General features: G+C 40.4%; 1 protein-coding gene across 1 annotated transcript in view; it reads left to right on the top strand.

The window, feature by feature from the left end:
* Positions 1–7,691: 7,691 nt before the first annotated feature.
* COMMD1 (copper metabolism (Murr1) domain containing 1) overlaps positions 7,692–23,340 on the top strand; it is a gene marked incomplete at its 5' end in the record, with an annotated part of 53,652 nt that continues 38,003 nt past the window's right edge. Inside the window, one exon of the mRNA XM_010012230.1 lies at positions 7,692–7,973. Coding sequence (XP_010010532.1) covers positions 7,692–7,973 — 282 coding nt within the window. The remainder of the gene's footprint in view (positions 7,974–23,340) is intronic.

Below are 23,340 nucleotides of genomic sequence, written 5' to 3'. Positions count from 1 at the left end.
GTGGGTGCTGTTCAGCCTGGAAAAGAGAAGGCTGCGTGGAGACCTCATAGCAGCCTTCCAGTATCTGAAGGGGGCCTGTAAGGATGTTGGGGAGGGAGTGTTCGTTAGGGACTGTAGTGGTAGGACAACGGGTAATGGGTTTAAACTTAAATAGGGGAAGTTTAGATTAGATATAAGGAAGAAGTTCTTCACAGTGAGGGTGATGAGGCACTGGAATAGGTTGCCCAAGGAAGTTGTGAATGCTCCATCCCTGGCAGTATTCAAGGCCAGGCAGGACAGAGCCTTGGGTGACATTTTCTAGGGTAACGCATCCCTGCCCATGGCAGGGGGTTTGGAACTAGATGACCTTAAGGTTCTTCCCAACCCAAACCATTCTATGATTCTAAGTAGGTCCAGACAGCAAAATCCTGATGATCATCAATTTTCTTTCAGCTAAAGATAGGTTTTAGGATGGAGCTGGGGTGGGGGAGCCAATGCTTTTGAGCTTAGCACAGCAGGTTTGCAGGAAGTACGATCTGACCACAGGGGCATGGCTCAGATTGCGGTTCAATGGTGGCTGCCTATTTTTATCAACCTTTCATCCTCCTTTGTCATCAAATGAGTCTTAAGACCACAGAAAAACGACACGTCCTGCAAATAAATTTAGGAAGTCGCATTTTATGGAATTGTGAGCTCAAATTGATCATTTCTAGCAGGCAACACAGACTAATGGCAGAGGCAGGCTGGAGGGAAATGATGTGGTCACTTTGGAAGCTTTTAGAAACTAATTCAAAGATCTCTTTTGCGTTCAATTGTAAGCTAGGCCAAAAACAGCTGAATCTCTACTTCCCTGTTATTGAACTTCATGTTCAAGTAAAAAAATAATTTTAGCAGAGAACATTGGGTTTGGTGAGCTTGTAGGCACAAAATAAAAAAAGGTAGAGGTCTGGAGAGTTTCTGCTTGGTGGGAAACTTGGGGGAGAAAATGGAGGAGTCAAGAGGCATGGAAGCAACCCATTGAGTTTCATCTTTCATTTGACAATGTGCACATTTGACAAATCTGGATGGAATCAAGCGTAATAAGATTAGAAATACAGGAAGGATGGAATTTTGCCTGCAACTTCAGCAGGCACACTCATTTTTTCCCATCTGCAACAGCAGTTAAATGTTTTTTTGTTGCTGCTCTGTGGTGCAAGTCCTCCCATCCAAGACAATCATGATTCACAAAAATCAGAGTAACTCCAACTTGAAAATATTTACAAGTCTACTGAATGTCTGTTGACCTGGTTAGTTTCTCCTCAGCAACAAATCAAAAGACTACACAGGTTGGAATAAGAAATACTTGTTGCAGAAGATCTATTTATTACACACTAGAAAAAAATTAAACTACAGGTTTTAAATAATACATGTATTATTATCCTTTTAATGATTCACAGTTAGGTTGTTTCTATCAGCAAACAGTTTAATTTCACTTATAACTGTGTATTACAGCTCAGTAAGAAGCAAATTAAAATAATATTGGGACATGGTATGGAATTTGAGTAAAAGAAATTTGTGTGGTCTCCCAAGGCTTAGATGAAGACTTAAAGATTAGTTAAAGTACTTCTTCTTTGATGTAGAAACACTAAATGGTCACTTAAGGATAAGGTCACTTGTGATTTCTGACTTATAAATTTGCTGGGGGTATAGAAGCCTTTGGGTTTTTTCCCAAAACATGGATCACCATTTTCAAGTGCAGACAAGTAGGCTGTTGCATCTAATTTTATCTTAATTCCAAGTCTCAGGAGAGCTTTTGGACTCTAATAAACAGTGTTTGTGAGGCACAACCTACCAACTAGCTGAAAACCTCTACTGTCTCCAGAAACGTGGGAAAGTCTACTGGACTAATATCCAGGGAACATCTATGGGAACAGCTCATATATTACAGGACTGGATATCTCAGCAGCCCCTTGGAGAGAGTCTGGTTAGTACATACTTGCAGAGGAGGATCCAGAAACCGCAGGGTTGCAGAAATCTTCTCTAATTCCTTCTGTCTGAAGCTGCTATTTGCAGAAGAGCATGCTGAGCTAACTTTGACAAGTAGCTTAGGGTCACTTGGACCCATGTGTGCTGTTATGCCCAAAGATGATGAAAGCTGCTTCTGTTCCCCCCCCTGCTCTCCCAGGGTTGCCTTTCTTTTTAGAGAAGGAGGAAGAAACTACACACCCCAAAGCTGCATGCAGCAGGTACCCCCTATTTGCTGCAAAGCCCTTCTAAATGAAAGGAATGCATAGTATCCCGATGTTAACAAGAATTGGCTTTTGTGCTATGTAAGTGTTTTGGCCGAGCAGGGTCCCTTGGCATGTTCTTCCTATCTGCAGCTGGTCCCCCCTCTCTGTGCTTGTGCTTCAAGGGTCTGAGAAGCAGTTTTCAAGAGCATCTGAATTATAAAGGTTGTGATACAGCTATAGTCTCTTACTCCCCCCTCCCCAAAACCTGAAGAGGCGAGTTCATTAGTGTGAACTTCATTAGTGTGAACAGCACTGAATTGTTTATTTCTCTGAGCTTGTGATTCCTTTGTGCTACAGGCTGGCAGCAGCCTGCAATTTTGAGGGTCAGCTGGAGAAAATGCCTGCACATGCTGGCAAGGCCAACTCTTGGAGCTCTTCCATAGTGGTTGACAAGTAATGTTTTCTTTCTGGAGGTGAAGTGCATTCTCTTTTTCCCCAGTGGGTTTTACCAGTTGTTGTTTCTCACTAGTAAGCTTGTCAGGCTTTGTTTCTGAGAAGAGATAATGAATATAAGTCTGTTTTCCTGTTCTGTGTACCATGGTACCTGTCTAATGGATCTAATTAAGCTAATACAAAACTCTCTAGATTATCAAATACTGTTCCATTAACGTATTTGAAGTCATATTTTTATTGTCTGAATTATATTTGAAGACACAGTGGGTATGTGTTGAAGATGAACACAAAAGAGAAGTCAGTATGGCCAAAACTGCTTCTTGTGAAAAGCATCTGCTTAGCCTCTGGAAAGAAAGGTGGAGCCAGTTGCTGAGGGTAGGGTTTGCATGCTTGTAGTATGACATACTGTCCATAAGCTGTGCTTCCTAGGGGGGGAAAAAAAAGAAAATTTAAAATCTCAGAATAGATAATGTGAGGAAATTTTTAATATCCATTAGATATTAATAATATTCTCTGAAAGACTCTAGTTTTGAAAATAGGCTTTTTTTGCTTAGTCATTTGATTGAATAGTCATAGTAATGTAAATTAAATTACTGGTGTAGAACAGCTATGATTCTATACACTCCTAGAAAACTTGTGCTTTTTGTTAGTTGAAGATTCTTATGTTGAAATAGTAAATCATTTGTGATTTCCAGTAAGAACTGGAATTAGGTCCTACATAACCTTTTTTTCCTCGGTGTCATACTTTTAACACAGCGCTTCTTGATGTGCTGTAGAACTGCGTAGAGATGGGACAGTCTGTGAATAAGGGAACCGTGATAACATATTGCAAAAGTATGTTTATTGAGGACCATTAAAGAGATGAAGTGGGAAACAACTAAGGCAGGATCTCCATGCACACGCACTTAGCTCAGAATATAAAGTCTTTATAATTTAATGATTTGTGTCACTGACAGTATAGGTCGGTCAAGGTACAGGAGTGGATCCTGCACTTTAAGGTCTGTCTGGACTAAGTCACTGGCATTAATAAAATTTCTCTCTCTTGAACCAATGCTCACAGTGATTCAGCTGTAGGAGCTGATGGATGAAACAAGTTTCCACACCTTTAAATCATGAGAAGCTTCCAGTTGTGATGCTGAAACATGCCTGTGGTGTTTATTCCAGCAGTGAAACCATCTTTATCACTGTTGTGGACAAGAGCTGGTCATTGTCCTGGTGGTGGTAAATGCACCTCCAAAATGCTAGGGTTTAAAAGCATGAGAGGGAGACCTATAATCAGATATATTTTATTTGTCTTTAGTCATAAGCACAGAAGAACCACTCATGTTTTAACTTTAATCCTTAGATATATCAGTAAATTGTGTTCACTGTAATTTGAATTTCTGTGTAATAAATGAGCATTGTTAAAGGTAATGGACAGAACTGCTTGTAATGCTGTTCAGAATATCACTGGAAATGTTGTGGGTTTTTTTCCCCCACATTAAATTTAAATATTTCCTAAACCTTAAAAAAAGTCCAGAATTTAACTGTGTCCATTCATATGAGCAATGGAATGGAACTACACTTGGCTAAAGAATGAATTACTCGTAAAATAGAGGAGATGGAAGATCAGCAAAGACCTCAATTGTTCTCTTATTTGTAACTTTTATCAGGTTTCCTGTCCACAGAGAAATGTTTCCAAGTTAAGATGAAACATAACATTAAAATGAGTTGCTGTTCTTACATGTTTTGACAGTTTTTATAGCTGGTGGGTTTTGTTGAGGAATTTCAAAGTAAATGTATCTTCAGTAATATCTTCACACAGATATACTGCAGTTGTACTCGTTGACTGTGCCCACGTCCAGTTAAAATCTGTATATATTTTTTAAAAGGACTAGTTGTATGTCCAAGCTGAGGGAGATTCCAGTCTGAATGATGGACTCTATTGGTATATTATTTAAAGCCTGCATTACCTGACAAATATTCCACCAAAATACAGTATGGTTTGTTACCTTCTGATTTCTTAGCTGTGTACATGTACAGATTAAGCAATCCATGCTGTGTGTACATGTGCACTTGTGAGAGTAAGCGAGATAAATGATTGCTAATTATGATACACAGTTTCATTCCTCTGTGTTACAGAATAGTATTTTGGTAGCAAACTGTATCAGCATGCTTATGATACACGAACATACGGAGTTTTTAAATGTAGCTCACACCGGATCTTAACTAATCATCAATCTGTTGATGATCTTTGCCAAACAAGCAAGTTTAACCCTCCTGTATAAGCCCTAGTAATGCTATTTTGTCTTTCTTCTGCTTAAAACTGCAAGATTGGTCATAAGCTTCCTCTTTCAGATACACTTCAGAGACAGACTAACATCATGTGTCAAGGCGCAGTACGGAACTGTGTGTGTGTGCATGTGTGTTCATGTTTTATCATCTTAGCAAAGCACTGCCAGAAATCTTGCTGCATCTTGCAAAAAGAGTTGTTGTGAAGGGGTGAGGTTAAAAATAATCCGAAGAATTACAAATGTGAAATACTTGAACGTTATAAAATCAAGCCTAGAAAAGGGTTGCCTGGTTATTTGATCCAGTGAATCTGCACTCACGAAGATCAGATGTTTCTCTGTGACACCTTTGCTTCATTCAGTGCAGAGGATGCAGTTTATTATCTCAGTTTCTGCACAGGAGTAAAACAGAAGGCAATTTTCTGCACAGCTGAACTGAGAAGAAAGTCTGCATCTCAGCTTGATCTAAGTCTTGACAGGGCTTACATAAGGTACTTGGGTCTGCAGCTCTATTGCCCCCTCATTCACATAAACCAACACAAAAGGTGTGCATAAGTGATAGTTGGTGTCACACAACACTCAAACAGATCCCCACATAGATGTAATGATATGAAAATATTAAACCAGAAAATGTTCCACACTGCCATAATAGACAGTCCTGTTCATGTTAGAGGTGGATGTAGGAAAGGACTGTGAGTCTAAACAGCTTTTGAAAATGAAAAGTGCTTTTTTAACTTACAGCATAACTAGGTATTACAGGATAATTTCCTCTGAAGTTAAATATCTTCATGATAAAAGCAAGCAATATAAATAGATAGTGTGAATGCCCTATAGAAATTACAGTGGTACACTAGACATCTCAAATGTTGTAATAAATAGGCAGATGCTGCTATTAAGCTGGAACCCTGTTACAGCTGAGTGGTTACCTTCTAGTGTGGATTGCCACTTCTTTTCTTGATCACGTAACAGATGGCAGCTAATCCATCGTGAGAGCGAGGGAAGGCAGCACGTCCCTCTTAAAACTAAACACTACAAAAGCTCCAGGGGAAAGATCTTATACACTGGATGATTAAATGCTGTTTAAAAAACTTGTAAATCAGTTGTTTGTTGGGGTTTTTTGGGGGTGTGGTGGTGTTTCTGGTTTGCTCGTTTCTTGGAAACAAGCAAAAAAAACCCTCTAAGTAGGGAGGATGTGGTGGTGTATCTCCTGAAGGTTGAACACGTCGCGGTGTTGGCTTTACTCCCTTCCAAACAGCAAACCTGCTGCTGTTCTCTGTCATTTGCATGATACATAAGCAATTTGTTTTGGGCTAGTTCTTGTGTTTGGGGTTTTTTTTTTCTACCTGCCATTTTATTTCAGGCCATTCCTGATGTGACTAAGATCCCATACTTTGACATCTGTCTGGTATAGAGGAAGGTGGCAAAGCCTGCCGGTAGCTCATCCCACTGACAGTTCATCACCAATGAAGCAGCAGGTCTCACACCCTTGGCAAGCTTAGAGAGCACTAACCTCTTGGTTTTCAGCTAAGTGATAACCAGTTTTGCAGACAAGCAACGTGAAGCAGTGTGCGTCCAGCCAAAAGCCACACAGTGTCACCCGCTTGGTTAACAAGAGCGAGATCGTTATTTCTCTGAGTGCGTGGAGTACAGCAGTAGGAATGCCATGTCAAGGAAAATTAAATTAAGGCAAATCCCAAAGATTGCAGCGTTGGCTGCAATTCACCTTGCTGTGCTCCAGATTGGCACCTGCTTGGAGCTGTCATGTTCATTTAGGATAAGATGCATCCATTTTGTGTGAGAATGAAGCAAAATTGTCTGCTTGAAACTACAATGAGGAAACTTTGCCACAGTTTCCTCTCTCCACCTCCTGTCTTCCCTTCCCTTCACAGCCATATTTAGCAACCGCTGCCAGATAGGCAATGCAAATTTAAGGCTGTAGGAGTATCAGCTTTACAAAAAGCTGATACTCCTACAAGGTGGAAAAACTGGGTATCTATTAAAAAAAGCATTTTGCAAGAATAATTACTGTTGTTATGCAGGGAGGAGGAATAAATGACCCCTTACACTCCCTTGGAAAACATAAATTTAGCCCAAGAGAGTCTACTGACCCTTTGGAAAAAGCTGCAGTTGTGTTTTTAAGGATTGCTCCATGCACACAGACACTCAACCTTGGAGGACTCACATTCTTGTTGCTGCAGCCATCACATTGCAGTGGCCAGTGCTGCAGACCCTGCTTTACTGGTGCAGCATTTACCAGTTTTGCTTCCTTGTCTGTGGTGTGGAGGTGGCAGATGAAGCTGTGGACGATGCAAGGAGTTGGGATGTCTCCTCACTTGTTTCAGCCTTGGCCAGGGACATGCCATGTTTGCCCCACCTTTTCTGTTTAGTAGACCATCAGAATAGCAGTATTGTGCCTGATTCAGTGTTCCCAGTAGGGACCAATTGGGTATGCCTAGGGCATACTGGGGGAGAGGGCCAAGCAGACAGTGAGAAGCTTCCTGTACCGGTACTGCATTCCCAAAGGTGGTCCTAGTTTCCTCATCACTGTTGCCACTCCATGACCCTCCATCTCTCTGGGGACAGGAATCTGGGATGAGTAGTAGGCACTTACAAACTGAGTTTTAATGAAAGTTGTCAGGTTTCCATAACCCAGATCTGTTTGCACTACCCTTTTAAAATCCAATATTTGTAAAACCCTAAAGATGTGACCTTTTGTTAGACTGTTAAAGAGTATTTTTGAGCCAGCTTTTCCCTTTTACTACTCTTATTTTCTGTACAGTCTATTGCTTCAGCAGACATGGATTTGAATCAGCTGGAGGCTTTTCTCACTGCCCAAACCAAAAAACAAGGTGGCATCACATCAGACCAAGCTGCAGTCATTGCAAAATTTTGGAAGAACCACCGAATGAAGATCCATGAGAGCCTGATCAATCAGAGCCGTTGGGATAATGTCCTGAAAAACATGAACTGGAGAGTGGATCTGAAGTCACAGTCAAGACACATTGATCAGATAAACACTCCTGTTGCAATAGTTGAAATGGAACTGGGAAAAATTGGGCAGGTAAGCTTTCTGTTGCAAAATACATAAACCTGATTTAGCTGTGTATGTACTGAGACATTTTACCTATTGCTGAATTCTCTACATCCAAATTAAGTCAGTGTATTTTTCACTACCAGGCCTTTAATGTACTTGAACTTGTGGTCCGTCTTCGGATACAAAGATACATTCTGGCTGGTGAATGATATTTGTGTTGTTTTTATATCTCCATATATGTATGGAGGTATAAAAATATAGAGATATAAAGCTCTCTTCACATTAATCTTCAAAAATCTGAGGATGCAGAAATAAAACATAAAATCAACCATACCAGTAATTATATTTGTATTCCATTGTTGTGGTATAGACACCAGGACATCCATGCACTGCAAAGTCCATTAGTCTTTGTTTGTTTGTTTTATTTTTCTAACCAAATACTAAAATTAGATGATATTTGCAAAGTAGAAGCTGAAAAAGGATGAAGTTCACAGATTATGATGATCAAGCATCCCTTACACTTTAGGACAAATGAGGGGAAAGACTCCTTTATTTTACATAACACCTATTTTCGTGTTACATCTTTATTACCAGTCACACACTATACAATCTGGTCTCAGGCAATCTGGCCTGAGAAAAAGATATAGCTCTATCAGTGCTAAACACTGCATTTCTTTTTAATCTTTGGCATTCATATGAATGTATAACTGAAGGCACGGCTTCCCGTCTTCAATCTTTCTGTCTTTTTCTGACAGGAAATGTGTTTCAGTTTGTAATCTCTTTTTCTCTGCAATGTGTTTGTGCATCTTAAAACCTCATTTCTTAGCAGCGGCTACTGCAAATCATACCATGAGCTGCTTTGGGGGTTTTGATGTTAACAGTTAACATTTAGCAAGTTGCCTTGGATTTTATAATATTTTAGTATCTTCTAGCAGACGAGTACCTGGATTATGTATACCTAAAATATGTATGTGTGTGTGTATACACATACATGCCTGGGATACACCTATGCTGACTGAATGATTTAATTGAAACTGTGTGGTTGTACCATGGCCAGAATGAATGTACAAGTAAATTGGGATTCTACAAAGTCAGTAGATATTGTTGAAGTTACTGTGTTTATCCACTTTTCCCCTCAGTCTTTGAAAGCTTATCCTTCCTAAGTGCTGACCCTCTGCCTTCCACTTGAGTATCTCTGCAGTGACCAATGCAATAATGGTGTGTGGGTTTAGGTTTTTCTTTCCTAGTGTCAAAAAAGTGGAGATTTCTCCTCTTGAGATTGGAAACAATTATATTCTATTAGTAACAAATGGAAAAAGTTAAGAAAAAAAAGGTTACAGGAGTACCATTGAATTAGTACATCAGTGAGCAAATGGCAAAAATACCCATGTTCATTTAAGATAAAATACAAAACCTTAACTCAGAACCACTGTTGTATTTCATAAGGGAATTATGTAGCTCATGACTCTTGTTTTGAAATTGCTTTTTCGCCAGTAACGGATTATTGCGGTAACATCAATGAGCAAGTACATTTGTATTTCTTCCACTCTGTGCAGCATGAGAAAGGGGATGTGAACTTGAAGGAAGAATACACATTTCAGAGACACTGTCATTCCTTTTACCAGAGGGTCCCACAACTAAAGGAAATGAGTTATTGTAGCAATGCAGCTTCGTATTTCAGAGGGAAGCAGTTGTGTGAATGTGCTTTTTTTGAACTGCCACCAGGCATAACTTTTGCCTCCACTGCTGAGGACAGTAGTGAGCTGTCAGCAAGTGTCTGATACTTGGTGCGACTGAGGGTATTAGACTGGTGCTTCCGGAAATAATCACAGACTAATTAGCATTGTCACCACTTGAGTCAAAATTGGCATTTACTTTAAGGAGCTGTGGTTTCACATGGTCTTTAGCTTTGGATTAAATAGGTTCTCTGCTTAAAAGCTTTTGGTTGAGGCAGTCCACATCAGGCTGCACACTCCTGTGATGAGCTGAGTTTTGGGAACCCCAGGACTGAAATGACAGCAAGCAGGTTGCCAGAACAGTTCATCGAGCCCTCAGCCTCTTCCCACATGTGTTTGGAGACCTCCTGGAAAGAGACTACTACTGGAGGTTGAACAAGTTGTTCTTGCACACTGGATCCAGTCAATAAACTTAAAACCATCACGTTTTATAGCCTCTATATGTATTTTTACTTTATTGTTAATACATTTATATCAGTTCTAAATATCAAGTTTTGTAGCACATCACATACACATATGCTGGTAACTTTCTGAAACTTAACGAAGAGAATGTCTTTGCTAAAAGGTTGTCAGTCATAGGTGTGATTTGGCGAATAGTGAAGATCTGGATTTGCAGAAGAAAGCTGGCTGATGATTCAGGAGTAAATTATTTAGAACAGATTGTTTTCATTTGGACACTTGATAACAGGGGAGTATACAAATGCATTGATGTGTAATGAATTGATGTTAATATTTCATGTTTCAACAGAAGCAAAGAAATACTCTGTAGAAAATGTACCTTTCCAGAATTTAAAGTCGCTCTGATTCTTCTCTGTGTCTCTGGGCTGGATTTAGATGTCTGCCCAGCAGAAGGCAAGACAGTTTGGTGGAGTGTCTGCTCCTTCATCTTCAATAAATGACCTTGCTTTCTGCTTGCCATCTCTGAATTTTAATCAGGCAATTCTTTCATGATGGAAAGACTCTATGTGTATAGACCTGATATGCCTAGAAATGGGGAATTTGAAGTGACTGGTTCATAAATGCCACTAGACCAAGTTTACATGGACTTTGTTACATTTCACAAACATTTTCTGATGGAAGAGAGATGTTTCTGCGTTTGAGAATCCATTACTACTTGCATGCATTACTTCTTACTAGCCTTGGCATTTCTTCTTAGTGCTCTTAAAAACACTTCTGATGAGAAACATTCAGAAATACTGGTGCTCCAAACTTCGGAAAGTTTGGTTCAGGATGTATGACTTGCATCTCGAAGTCAGCTTCTTCAGTAAAGATTTACAGTGACATTTGAAGTTTCCTTTATGCTGGTTACATCTTGGTTAAAGGCAGATGAACACACTAACCATGAAGGACTTGGCTTTGAAAGCCCATTTTCTTTAACAATATGGCTAAAAATAAATTCCCAAAGCAGTTGCACTTTAGCCTGCATTTGCCTTCATCTGTTCACGATATTCACCACTTATCACTGCCAGTTCATTCTTTTCCTGTCAACAGCCCATCTTTGGCGCAGTGGTTTTATCCTCCTGCATCTCTATACCTTGCTGGCTTTCTCTTAAAACACCTATAGCTCCATGCCCCTTTCTTTATGTCTTTGTTCTTCCTCTCTGAGTATTGCTGTAAAGCTCTTTTGGCATGAAATTTCAACTGGATGCGAACCTGCTGCAAGGGACAGTGGCAAGAGCTGCAGTCGCCCTTCTCGTGCCCTTCCTGCCCTGCTGCACCAACCCTGGCTCGTATGGTGAGCAGTCACTGCTGCACAATGTTAGGTTACCTGCAGATTTCTGTCACAGATTTATGTCTGACCTTGTCATTAATAGAAAATAGATGCATTGGTTTTGCACTGTGGTTTGGCATTAAGATATTTAAATTTGGTTTATGGATGTTGTCATGTTATTTTGCTTATGAGATGTGTCCCTCTCATGGGGCTGTGTTCTTCCCACTAGTATTGTGAGCTGATTTGCCATTAAGTTTTACTTTCTTGCAGCAGTATATTTATTTTCCAATTTAGTATCTGAGACTGGTCAAATGTTATAGATTAGCTGAGTATTTGCTCTTGGCTTTTATGCTTAAACTTATTTACAGAATGGGTATTTCCACATGCATTTCTTTTCATTGTTTAAAATACTGTTAATCTATGTAATAGCACTTTTATTGGAGTTTTGTGGGATGTTAAGCATGTTATATGAGCAAAGAGGTTTTTCTGCCCTAATTTAACTTCAAGTCTGGGATTCTGCTGCAGGATTCTTCCCAAAAGGCCTGCAGAAATTGCATCAGGATTATGGATGGGAGGGGTTTTCTGAAATTTCATCAACTTTCAGTTTGTATGACTATGAAGATTTTATTCTTCTAGTGTTCTGGGAAGGAGTGAAGTAGATCTTAAAGAAAATTAAGTTTCTGACTTACTAATTACATATATTCTACACAAATCTAGGTGAAATTTGTATCAGCTGTGCTATAAACAAATGCAAAGTTGAATTCACACACATAGACAAATACTAAAATAGAACATGATTTCACAGTAAAGTAGTAAAAGAATATTATTATTATTTAGCTTCTATAAATCTCATTACCTTGTTAGCATTACAGATTGACTGCTGCTGAGCATCTCTTGGTCTTTGTCACATTTCTGTAAGCACAGGTCTCTTGGCTGCTATCTCCAGCAGTAGCTTTCACCAATAGAGAAAAGTCAGATCAAGAAATCATCATGAGTAAAAACTCATGCTATAGAATGGAAGGATTATGGCTGCACTTGCTTTTGACTCTGGGTGACTGTAGGTCAGGCTGCTCCAGAGCTATCTCTTAAAATAACTTCAGATAATGGACTTCCTGTCTTTTTTATGTAGGATCTATTCTGAAAAGACGTATTGCCTTTTGTACAATATCGGTATGAGCAAAGTGATGCTCTGGGAGATGAATAGCAGTTCTAGGTACCCGAATCAAAATAAGGGCAGCCTGGCCTGAGAAGGGGGAGGAAAAACAACCACTAAACTGTTTCTCTTTTCCAGCCTTAATCCACTTTAATCTTTGTAGTTATTAACATTTTCAGAAATGTTGTTCCGGTCAAAAATGGAAAAACACGGGCATTTAGAAGCGGAATTGATCAACTGAACTGCAACAGGATTAGTACTTTTAAGTGATTAAAAATATAAAACCCGTTAAGTAGAAGTTAGTGGAAAAAAATCACCTTTGTGGCCAAGCCGAATGTCATCACTTGAGCTTTTTGTTCACCTTGGAAATTTATGAGCTGGAGGGAACAGTTACATAAGGCAGTACAGTGCAAAAGCAAATAAAAACCAGAGGGCAGAGGGTCACTCAGCACAGAGAAAACTGGAACACAGCTGACTGACTTAACTCAGTTATTTTCTTAATCCCCTGCATGGCACCCTCTGTAGTCCTTTGCTTTGACAGTTCAATTTTTGTCACCTTTTCCTGAAAGAAAAGTGAGATTTGGGGAACAAGAGGAGAATTTTGTTGTTTGTGGCTGTTGGGATTTTTAAGTGTTATATGTTATGGAGATAAGAGCATTAAACTGAGATATCAAATAACTGTTTTCTTGGATTGTCACTTTTCCTTTGAATATATATGACAATATTTTTTCATTAGGACCTCATCCATCCATCCTACATGAAGTAAGGATATCCTGGGGTTAGTGGTACTAATAGTTTACATCCTTGTTTATTTATTTGTGCCATGTATGCACACATAGGGGTGTGCAGGTGCATGCACACACAAACATTCATTGTTAACTGTTTTTACTCTGGAACTGGATTTGCTGAAGTAGTTTAATAGAGTAATTTAAGTGAGACAGATATTTTTCTGATTGTAGCTGAGCTCAGGGTATTATGGATGAACTGAAGGAGAGCTGTATGAAGATAGATGTAATGATGCATATTTGCTGCCTTTCATCTGCCTAAATTCAGATTCAGCCCTGGACCCTTGTAATTTTTTACCTTCTCAGAAAATATATTGAGGTCTATATCATGGCAGGGAACTTGCCATCTGTTATGTGTCCCATATGATCGACAAATGTTTTGCAGTCTAACATCTGCCATTCTTACAGAGCAGTAAAATGTTGCTTAGCTTTGATGAAACACCCTTCCGAGCCATGTCTTGCAGCCTTTGAGTACACATTACGATGAGGCTGGGACAGGGGCGGCTGGGTTCAACAGACCTGTCTGTTGAAAATTGTTTCCAGCAAATGCATTTTATCACTCAGCTACACCTTTTTCTGGAACTGGCGCTACACATTTACAGTCAGAAGGACTTGTTCTTTATTGGTCTTATCATCCTTATGCCTGTCTGCTCATGGCTTTTCTGGAAGTCCTTGCCCTGGTTTTCTATCAGCTCTGTTGCCCCCAGAAGTGGTTGGTATGCTTTTGGAACCAACCCATAGGTAACAAGCCTCGATCCTCATCCTGGCTCTCCTACTAAAAGCATTTATATAATTTTCTAACCTTTTCTTTGCCATTACTGCTGGGGTAGGTTACTCTGGAAGCTTGTGGTTGTGCATGCTTTTAGATTTTCAAGACTCAAGCTGGATAAAGTTGCTGCGGTCAGATGTACAGGCAGGGTCTTTGCCACGGCAGACCTGAGCATTTAGCCCACAAGCTTTCAGGTGGAATAGATGGCTTCATATTCCTTGTTTAATTCAGTCGCTGAGTGCATTTCAGTTCCTTCTCTATTCACTGAACCTCACGTGGAAGATTGAGCTAAGAGCATGTTTCTGTTGCTTTTGTACTTTGTGCTTTAGTTCTGTCTGAATGCGTGAACTTCTGGGTCAGGAAATCGGAGTTTGGTTTCAGGAGAGGGAGAGCATTTGTTTGGGAGCTGTGACACCAGTGGGGGGAGCAAAAAAAAAGGCTGACAGCATTTAAAGAGAACACATTGGAGAGGCTGGATGCAAAGATGGCTGATGAGCTTCAAAAGCCTCCACAGCTCTGGCTCTGTTGTCTAACAAGAAAGTTATTCTGTGTCACTAATGAGCTTAGAGGATGGTTATGAGTTTCTTGTGGTTTCTCATCGCTTTGCATTAACTGAGTAATTCAGAGATGCTAAATTGCACACCCCCCATCACCAAAGGAATTGCTCAGTTTGAGGCAGGGTGGCAGAGCAGTTTCAATGTGACGCTCACACTACTGCTGTGGTGTAAATAGTCACAATGACTCCACTGTCAGTGCATTCCCCTATCACCATGGACTTGGAATTGTATAGAAACTGACTGCAAATATGCAAATAAAAGCATTGCATTTGCACAAAATTCCACATGCAGATGGCACCATTTGGCTGCATGTCCTTGCTCTTAAACTAGCCTAGTCAGGGCTTCTGCCTTCTTCAGATCATGTGGCCTGGCCTGGGTTACTGCCAGAGGGTAGAGGAGCAGCTCTGCACTTCCCACGTCTACCAAGCAGCTAGAGATTCAACCTTGCTGCTGTAAAACCAGGCTTTAATTGAGGTGAAATGTAGTGCAAGGCTTGGATAGACAGAGTTTAATGTATGAAGTGGAAGGTCTTTCGAGATTTGCAGAACGTGAGATGAAGAAAGCTGAAATGGGAAAGGTGGATTAAACATACCAGTATTTCTCATTTTACTAATGCCAAGCCTGGGGCAAGAGGTAGAGGGGACCATGCTTGGCCAACATGGTCGATTCCTGGTTTATTTAAAAGCAACTTTGAATGCAAAGAGTGGGTCTTTTTTCTGCTGTGTTGCCAATTGTTGAGGACCCAGAGGGAGCATTTGCTGATGCAAGGCCTGCTGGGATCAGTAGGAGTTAGTGAATTCTTTTCCGAACTGCCCACCTTTTGTAAAACCACCAGTGTGCAGTTTGGGTGTGAAAGTGAATATGTTCTCTTTTCTGAATTAATTCCTCTTCGGATAAATATATTTTGTGAACTACGGTTGCCGAGAGGCCTTCAAGAAAGTGGGACATCGTTGAATAACTAAAAATTACAATCTCGGACGGATTCTTTTTAACAGAAGTCAAAAGTTTTGTGAGATTCTCAAATAAAATATTCTAAAAAGGGGCACGTTTTTGCTGGAAAGCCTGTATACAGCAAATCAAAGCAACTGCTCTCTTTGCGTCTTACCTCCAGTGTTGCTGGCCACTTGTGTACTTTGGAGGACTTGGATGTCAACATTACCAAGTAATTTGTTCTAAAAAACTCGGGGAGAAAAAGGAGTTGTTGTGAACATAAGTGCCCACCACATTGGTTGACAAAGCATCTTGTTTATACAGGCCTAGCCTGGCCAAACACGTTTAAAGTTGTTTTGCCAGTTGGCCAGCCTGCCCCCTCTTTTGACACTATGCCACATTGCTGCTGACAAACATTTTGGAGATCCTTCCAGGTTTGTCACAGTCTCTTTTGAGATCCCAAAATATTAGTGTTCACGGGTGTAAATAAGAACAGGTTCTTAATCTATTTTACTTAGAAAGAGCTACTGCAGGAGAAGGTATCAGAGGATAGAAAATTGGAAAGCTGGCAGGTCACTGGGGAGAAGTGCTTGTAACTTACACTTTTCCGTGCTGCTTAATCTTTTGGATTCTCTTTACTCTGTCTTTTTATATATATATATATATATATATACACACACACGCACACACACACATACACTTTTCATAAAGCTGGACTCTAGTTTTGGCTGTGCAAGAATCGATTTCGCAAAAAACCCCAACACAGTCCACAGTAACAAGGCAAAATTGCTGCAAACTGTACCATTAAACTTGCGTGTTTCTCTGCATGAATTAGTTTTCTGAGGGAAGAGTGAACCTGTGTCATTTCTTTTGAGTAGCTTGTATGTTATCTGCCAGCAGCTTTGTTTTTTCACCTTTCTTCACGACTTGAATTCCCACATGGTGAATAGTTCTATTAATACATTAGGCAGCAGAAGGCATGGGCAACAGGAGAATGCAATTCGTAGGCAGTTCTCAGTGTAATCTTTTTATTGAGGACATACTTCTAATTTCTAGCAAGCTGTGGCTTTCTGTCCTTCTAGTGCTTCTACTCATGTGTCTCATCCTAGTTTAAAATTAAAAAAAACCCCAACCCCAAAACACCACCCTTTTTCCTTCCTTTTCTTCTTATAATTCCATTTACAAAATCTCTAACTGAGGGATTTCACTGGTAGCAGCTGGAATTTGCTGGTGTACAAAGCTGTCCTTGGCAGTCAGTACCTGAGCGTTACTGCTAGGATATTATGAGCTCCCTACATGGAAATGTAGTCAATCATCATGTGAGATTCTTGGAATACTATTTCTGTGTTTGTATAAAAGCAAGCTTTCATTACTGCTGCAGATGCTCTTGTTGCTATCACTTTATACTACTAGCAGTGGTACCTAGGGACTTCTAGATGCCAGCAAAGAAATTCTGGGTGAGGCTTATGCCCCTTCCTAAGGGAGTGAATTAAAATTGTAAGAAACAAGGCTCTTTTAGAAGATATCAACCTCCATGCCATGTAGGTCAGGTTTTCAGCAGATGACTAGTGGAAGTTCACACTGAAGAAGCTCAAACATTTCATCTCCATTTGCAGGTTTACTTTCCTCCGTATTAAATAGATCTGCCTTACGCGTGCACCTCAGTACACTGGCCTTTGCTTCATCTTGTGAAAAACATAGGCTAAAAGGAAGGCAGTAAATAGAACTGCCATGGAAAAGTCACATGTGGATCTTAGATGGTAGTTTCAAGTTACAGGTCTTTTTCTTGTAGTGAGGTGGACTTACAGAGTTCCAGACCTTTGTTACTTGTTCTCACCATTGCACTACTCTGGTAGTTACACGTTTACACAGTTCAAAGTGGCTGAGTGAGTCCAAATGGATTTTTTGTTGTTGCTCCCTCCTCATGATTTTTTTTTCCCCAAAAATTATTTTTAGTCTGGACCCGTTTGTTGAAGGGATGGGATAGGGGAAAAACTGAGCAAAAGAAATTGAGAACTCGGCCAAAAAAGTGCTCATTTAAACATACATGTTCAAAGGATCACTCATTTTAAGCCTGAGCTAGTGGTCTTTTGAACATGAGAAGTAAAGCAGCTTTCCTTGAACACTAAGGATGACCCCTCTGAAGTGCCAGCTTTTCCTCAAAGAATGGAGGAGGAATAGAAAATGAGAGACACGGCTTTTGGTTGAGTTTGATATTGTAAACTTAATCTGGAGAAGTGTGGAAAAGGTATCTGATTTGGAAATGATTTAAAATGGTATCTGGAGGTGGAAGCCTGCTAAGATTGCAAGAACAGAGGAATCTTGATATTTTAACAGTGTTAGTATTCTTTGTTTCTAGAAAATGTCTCAGCTACATAAATTCATTACATCATTAATGAGAAACATGATTGAAATACTTGTCTTATTACTTGACTGGTTACTTTCTCCAGTTAGGTGGGAAATATGGCAAGCTGAACCTTAGATTTGGCCGAGTTGCCTGGAGTGATCCTGGAAGTCTGGAAACAGGAAGGAGTAGAGCTAAGAGCAAGCACGTCCTGACTTAGTCACAGCTTTAACAATGAAACTGGTTTATTGTTTGGATTTCGGGGTTGTGTGGGTTTTGGGGGTTTTTCATTCAATAGCTAGAATAAGTTGATTGCTGTCAACAATTTCATTGTCAAAATAGCTTTTTTCCTGTTGCCTTGTGTGCCTCTGTTCCATTCTTTTTTCTTTTTGCTTGTTTTGAATATACTCACTTGAGGCAGTGTGTTGAAGAATAAGTTTCCCTGCTTTTCTCTGAAAGGAGATGGTTGGGAGGAGATCACAGGCAGTGCTTTTGGTTAAGACATCACTGTCCTATTTACTGCTTTAAAAGTTGAGGAACTGACTACTTTGAACATAATTCCAAGAGCAAGTCCTCACATTTAGAAAGAGATTCTAGCTTACAAAAGATACAAAACACCCTTTGATTAAGAAACCTCTCTAAGCTGTAATTTTGTGTAGACCTTGACACAAGGGGTTTTTTTCTGTCCTCCTTTCAAACTGACATTTGCAAAACTCCACAAAGCTAATCAGACATGCAAATCTTCCGTATATTTTTAGTTCAACTCACTGATGTATATTCATTAATATGTTATTAAGACAAGAAAAGCATAATTTAAATTGCATATGCTTAATTTGGTTAATAAATGCTTGAAATGTAGTCCCACTTTTAAAAGTAACATACAAACTATGCCACTTTTTCAGGATTTTTTTCCTTTTAAGTTGCAAGGAGGGTAAAAAGCCTCTTGTTTTAAGCACAGAAGTAAATTTCTAGTTCTTTTTGCCCCGACCCTGCGCAACTAAAGGACCACCGTGCTAAGTTTTAGTCCTCCTTGTACACTTCATCACATTCGTAGTGATTTACTTGTAATAAATTGTGCCAATGGACACCTAGTGAAGATTATGTCATTGTATTTGAGTTCCCAAGCTGTATTAGGCAGAGTTAGATAGCCAGATACAAGATGGAAAGAAAGTTTCCTTGTGTTGCAAGGTGGCTAAGCTCCACCAATGCAAATCAGGGACGTATTTGCTCTATATTTAGTTTGTGGTGGCCTAACCAAACAAGATACTCACAAATTACTACTGGAATTAGAATGAATTCTCTGACAGCTTCTGAACCTTCTTTGAACATTCAAAGCTGCTATAATATCTATTTCTTTAAACCTCTGAAGAGATACTTCAATGCTTACAGGCAATAAACTTTTCAGGCAATTGATTCCATTTTTGTTGAATCACTCTCAAAAGTGGAGCTGTGCTTTAGAAACTATTAAAAAGTGTTCATTCCATTTAACCTCTAAATATGCCACAAAACTTGAGAAAATGAGTTTGATAATGGGTTTTGGGGGTTTTTTTTAAGACTTCAGCCTGGAAGGCAGCATCTTAAAAGAACTCATCATTGAGGAGAGTCTCTACCATATCCCGTTACGCTGGCCCGATTTATCTGGTCTGAAGTAATGAGGCACGACAGATGATGAGTGCAGTGCATCATGTTCAGAACAAATAACCGCATTCAGAAAATTACATTTCTGCTCTAAGCAGTCATTTTGAGTTATTTGTAGCTAATTTTAAACTGCCTGCTTTTATGGAAATGGAGCGCTCGCGTTTCCGAGTAAATATCACCATGATGCTCAGAGACGGCTGTAGAGTGCGACTGTCTGGGTAAAAGCTGAAGTGTGATCAAACTTAATTAGACTGGAACCTGTTCCTGCCTGGAAATATCTTGATTATACATGAGAACAAACATAACACTTGACAGAATTGGCTTTTGTGGTACCAACTGCTGTAAGGGCATGGAAAAGAGCTGTTGATTCATGTCTTCTCTCTTGCTGAAGGTGCAGACATTGGCAACAGTATCTTCCTGTATTGTTTCTCTTCTTACTGGCCCTTTCCACTAAAAAGGTACTGATTGAATCAAGTCAACTTCTGTGACTAGTAGAACGTGCTTTTTTTCATTGCCATTGCTGTCCTGTGGTGTTTAGGTTGCCACCATTGGAGTTTGAGCAATGAGCCATGACTGCATCCAGCTGGTCACCCAGAGCTCACTGGAGAGCATGTGGAGAAACCCCGGCTGTTTGAGGGAGTGGTAAACCTGGCTCAGTTTAGGTGTCTGCCTTGGACTATTCCCTCAAAGAATCTGATTCCATGGACTCCAAAGGAAAGCAAGCATTATTAGCTGAGCTCTAGGGACCTGAAGTGTGGTGAGGTAGATCCCACCCGTTGTCTGAACTCTGTACTGATGAATGATGTTCTAACAATCACTCTTCTCAGAGGAAGGATATGAATAAAACCTTGTTGCTTAGTTGAGCTCAGAGCAGATGAGGCAAACTATCTCAGCCTTTGTTTTCTAGGAAGCAAAACCAGAAGAGAAAGGCAGCTTGTCCACTTATACTGAGGGAAGAGTAGACAAGTGACTATCATTAAACTGTCAGCCGAAGAAGTGCGGGCTGCTGGATGAGAGACACCTGCATTTGCATTGAATCTAAACTCTTGGGGTAAACTTAACGCAAGATATAAGTGAAAGGATAAAGAAACCATCTTTAAATGTCTGTTTTGTTTTTTTAAAATCATATTAAGCAAGCATTAAGTTTGCAGAACAGAAATACTTACAGGTTTAAGCATGCCAAATGCTACATGACAGTTGACAGCACTGAAATATCATCATGGTATGGATTTGATGTGTGACCAAGCCATTTTGGGTCATAACACTTTCCTCTGCAAACACGCTTAGTCAAGCTTAGGGGATGCTAGAGCAGAAGAAGCAGAAGAAAGACAATACCCTCAACAGAGAGCAAGGATTTTAAAGACGGTGGACAAACCAATCAGTTTCAAGGCCTTGAAGCTTCTCTCTTGGGGGCAGGGAGAGGCTTGTTTTTCCAGGCACAGAGCTTGGAGATCAAAAAGACTTGCTCACCTGTGAAGGAGACTGTTCCCCAGAGCTGCTGGAGGAGAGCTTAGCTGGAGGGACTTGGAGGGTTGGATGGTGCAGCCACATCCCAGTGGTGCTGGGGTTGTCTGAGGTATGTTGGCTTGTCATGATCCTCATGCAGAAGCTACCTGGTAAGAAAACTGCGTTTAGCTAATCTTTTTATTCTAAACCATCAACTTTTGCTCTGCACAGGCAGTACTTTATTTCAAAGAGCACTGGATGATTCTTTTCTCAGTCATTGCTTTTTGGAAGAGGATTTTTGGAAAGGGTTGTGAGAGGTGTGATGTGGTCCAAGCCTGCAACACAACCTCATTCCTCCTGCCCCTTCTGGTGTGTTTCTTGCTCCCCTGTTTGCATGACAACATGCAGACTTCTCCGCAAGCTCTTGTGGCTCCCAGGAGGGATTTCGACTCATACCTTTCTCTCTGGGCAGCAAACCAAGCGCCAGGTCAGAGGGCTGAGTATTGTAAGCACTTTAACATGCAAATGGTAGGAGAAATTTGCTGTTGACTGGGAACTTGCACATGACTTTAAATGCTGGCTGTGCTCTGGATCAGCCTGGCTCATGATTTCCCATTCTAAGAAGTGACAGCAGTGTCCAACAATCCTCCCTCCCTCCCTCCCTTCGGAGGACAGGGCTTTCTCCTTCAGGCAGGGAGTTGTCACCAGGGCTCTCCCGTTGTTGTCTCACTGCCTTCTCCATTTGGCATCATTCCCTGCTTCAGCACGGCTTCTCTCCCCCCTCCTTTCTTCTATGCCCTTTGCTTGGCTCTGGTTGTGTGTTTGTTTTCTCTCCCACACTGTCTCTGTTTCATTCGCTGCCCAGAATAATAAGGGGCTTGTTGAAAGGGTGCTGCGAAGTAATTTGTCTTCTTCGTTCATTCTCTATTTATTTAACATTAGTTTTCAGCCTGCCTTGAATACAAAATTACAAATTTCTTCATGGTTTATTTTAATAGTATTTATTATTTTGGAGGCTCCTATGCAAGCCCTATTACTGCCATAAAAATCTCATAAATAAATAGTTATCATCAGTTATGATGGTATTATAATTCCCATATCCATTCCAAGGATACAATCTGAGGGCAGAGAATATAAATGCAAGGATTTCCACCAATTCTGCTGCCCAGTTTGAAAAACCCTAATCCTGAGATCCCAGAGTGCTGAACTGTGGCAGTAAAGCCAGTGTACATTTCTGATTGAATACCCACCACTCTGATAGACATCAGTCCTTCTGCAAAGCAAATCCCAGGTGCTTCAGACAGAACCTGGAGAAAACTGGGAACACACAGGGAGTGACCACCTGGAAAAATTATGTTGGTGTGACTTGCCCACCATTTCATGTGCTTTCCTGTACAGGTACAGCCCTGTTCTGTAGGTATCATTCTGCTGATTTATCTGTAAGATCCTTCTTTCTCTTCCTGCAGTTCCCTGTCTGCACCTTCCAGCTTCTGCAATGTGAGTGAGCATGGGCAGCCTGCAGACTTCAGCCCGCTTTCCTACACAGCCCCTGTTCATTCACTGCAACAGAGTTCTGCTGGAAAATAAATAGTATTGGATCTCGACATGGCAGCCTGCGTTAGAACGTGTATGCAAAAGGGCAGGAGGTTATTTTAAGTTGCCTGGCAACTGTAATTCTGACATTTTCTGTATTATGATAATTTTGCATTGTAGTGCTTGTGCTCTTTAATACAGTTTTCAAGAATGGGTTTGGAAAGAGTTTCTTCAGATTATGCATTCAGAAGGTCCTGGCTTGGGCCTTCTGTGGGCACATAAGAACATTTACCTGTGGGCAAATAAGTTTACTTACTGGCTGCATGAAAATAAAGGCAGAACACTCATGATATTCATAAGCCACTGGAGAAAATATTAGTGGGATTCTTCCAGCTAAAGAAAATTTGAGATGGAGGTATATTGGAGGAGAATATTAATACCTCCCCATCCAAAATCTGGGAAATGGCATTTAGTGCTTCTGTTTTCTTTCCCTGCTGTTAGAACCTAAGTCAAATGCTGCGTTTTATCTGAAGTGGTTCACCTAGAGACGTGTGCTCCGTGCGAGTGTACATATTATCCAGCCTCTTCCTTTTCTTAACATCTTCCTTTTTCCAAATTTTGAAGTGTGAAGCAGTAGCATTTTCTACATAGTGAAAAGTAATCATATGTATAGTGTGTGCACTCTAGTCAGTAAGGTGAATCTCAGCCTTAGCTACAGGAGTAGGCAATCGTGCAGAAAAATCTCATTTATACTGGTGTAGTAGGATAGGTGGAATAACAGCGCCCGCTGCA

The sequence above is a fragment of the Nestor notabilis genome, unplaced genomic scaffold, assembly GCF_000696875.1.
Source record: "Nestor notabilis isolate BGI_N333 unplaced genomic scaffold, ASM69687v1 scaffold19083, whole genome shotgun sequence".
NCBI classification, from domain to species: Eukaryota; Metazoa; Chordata; class Aves; order Psittaciformes; family Psittacidae; genus Nestor; species Nestor notabilis.
This window is presented reverse-complemented; position numbering and strand designations above follow the sequence as displayed.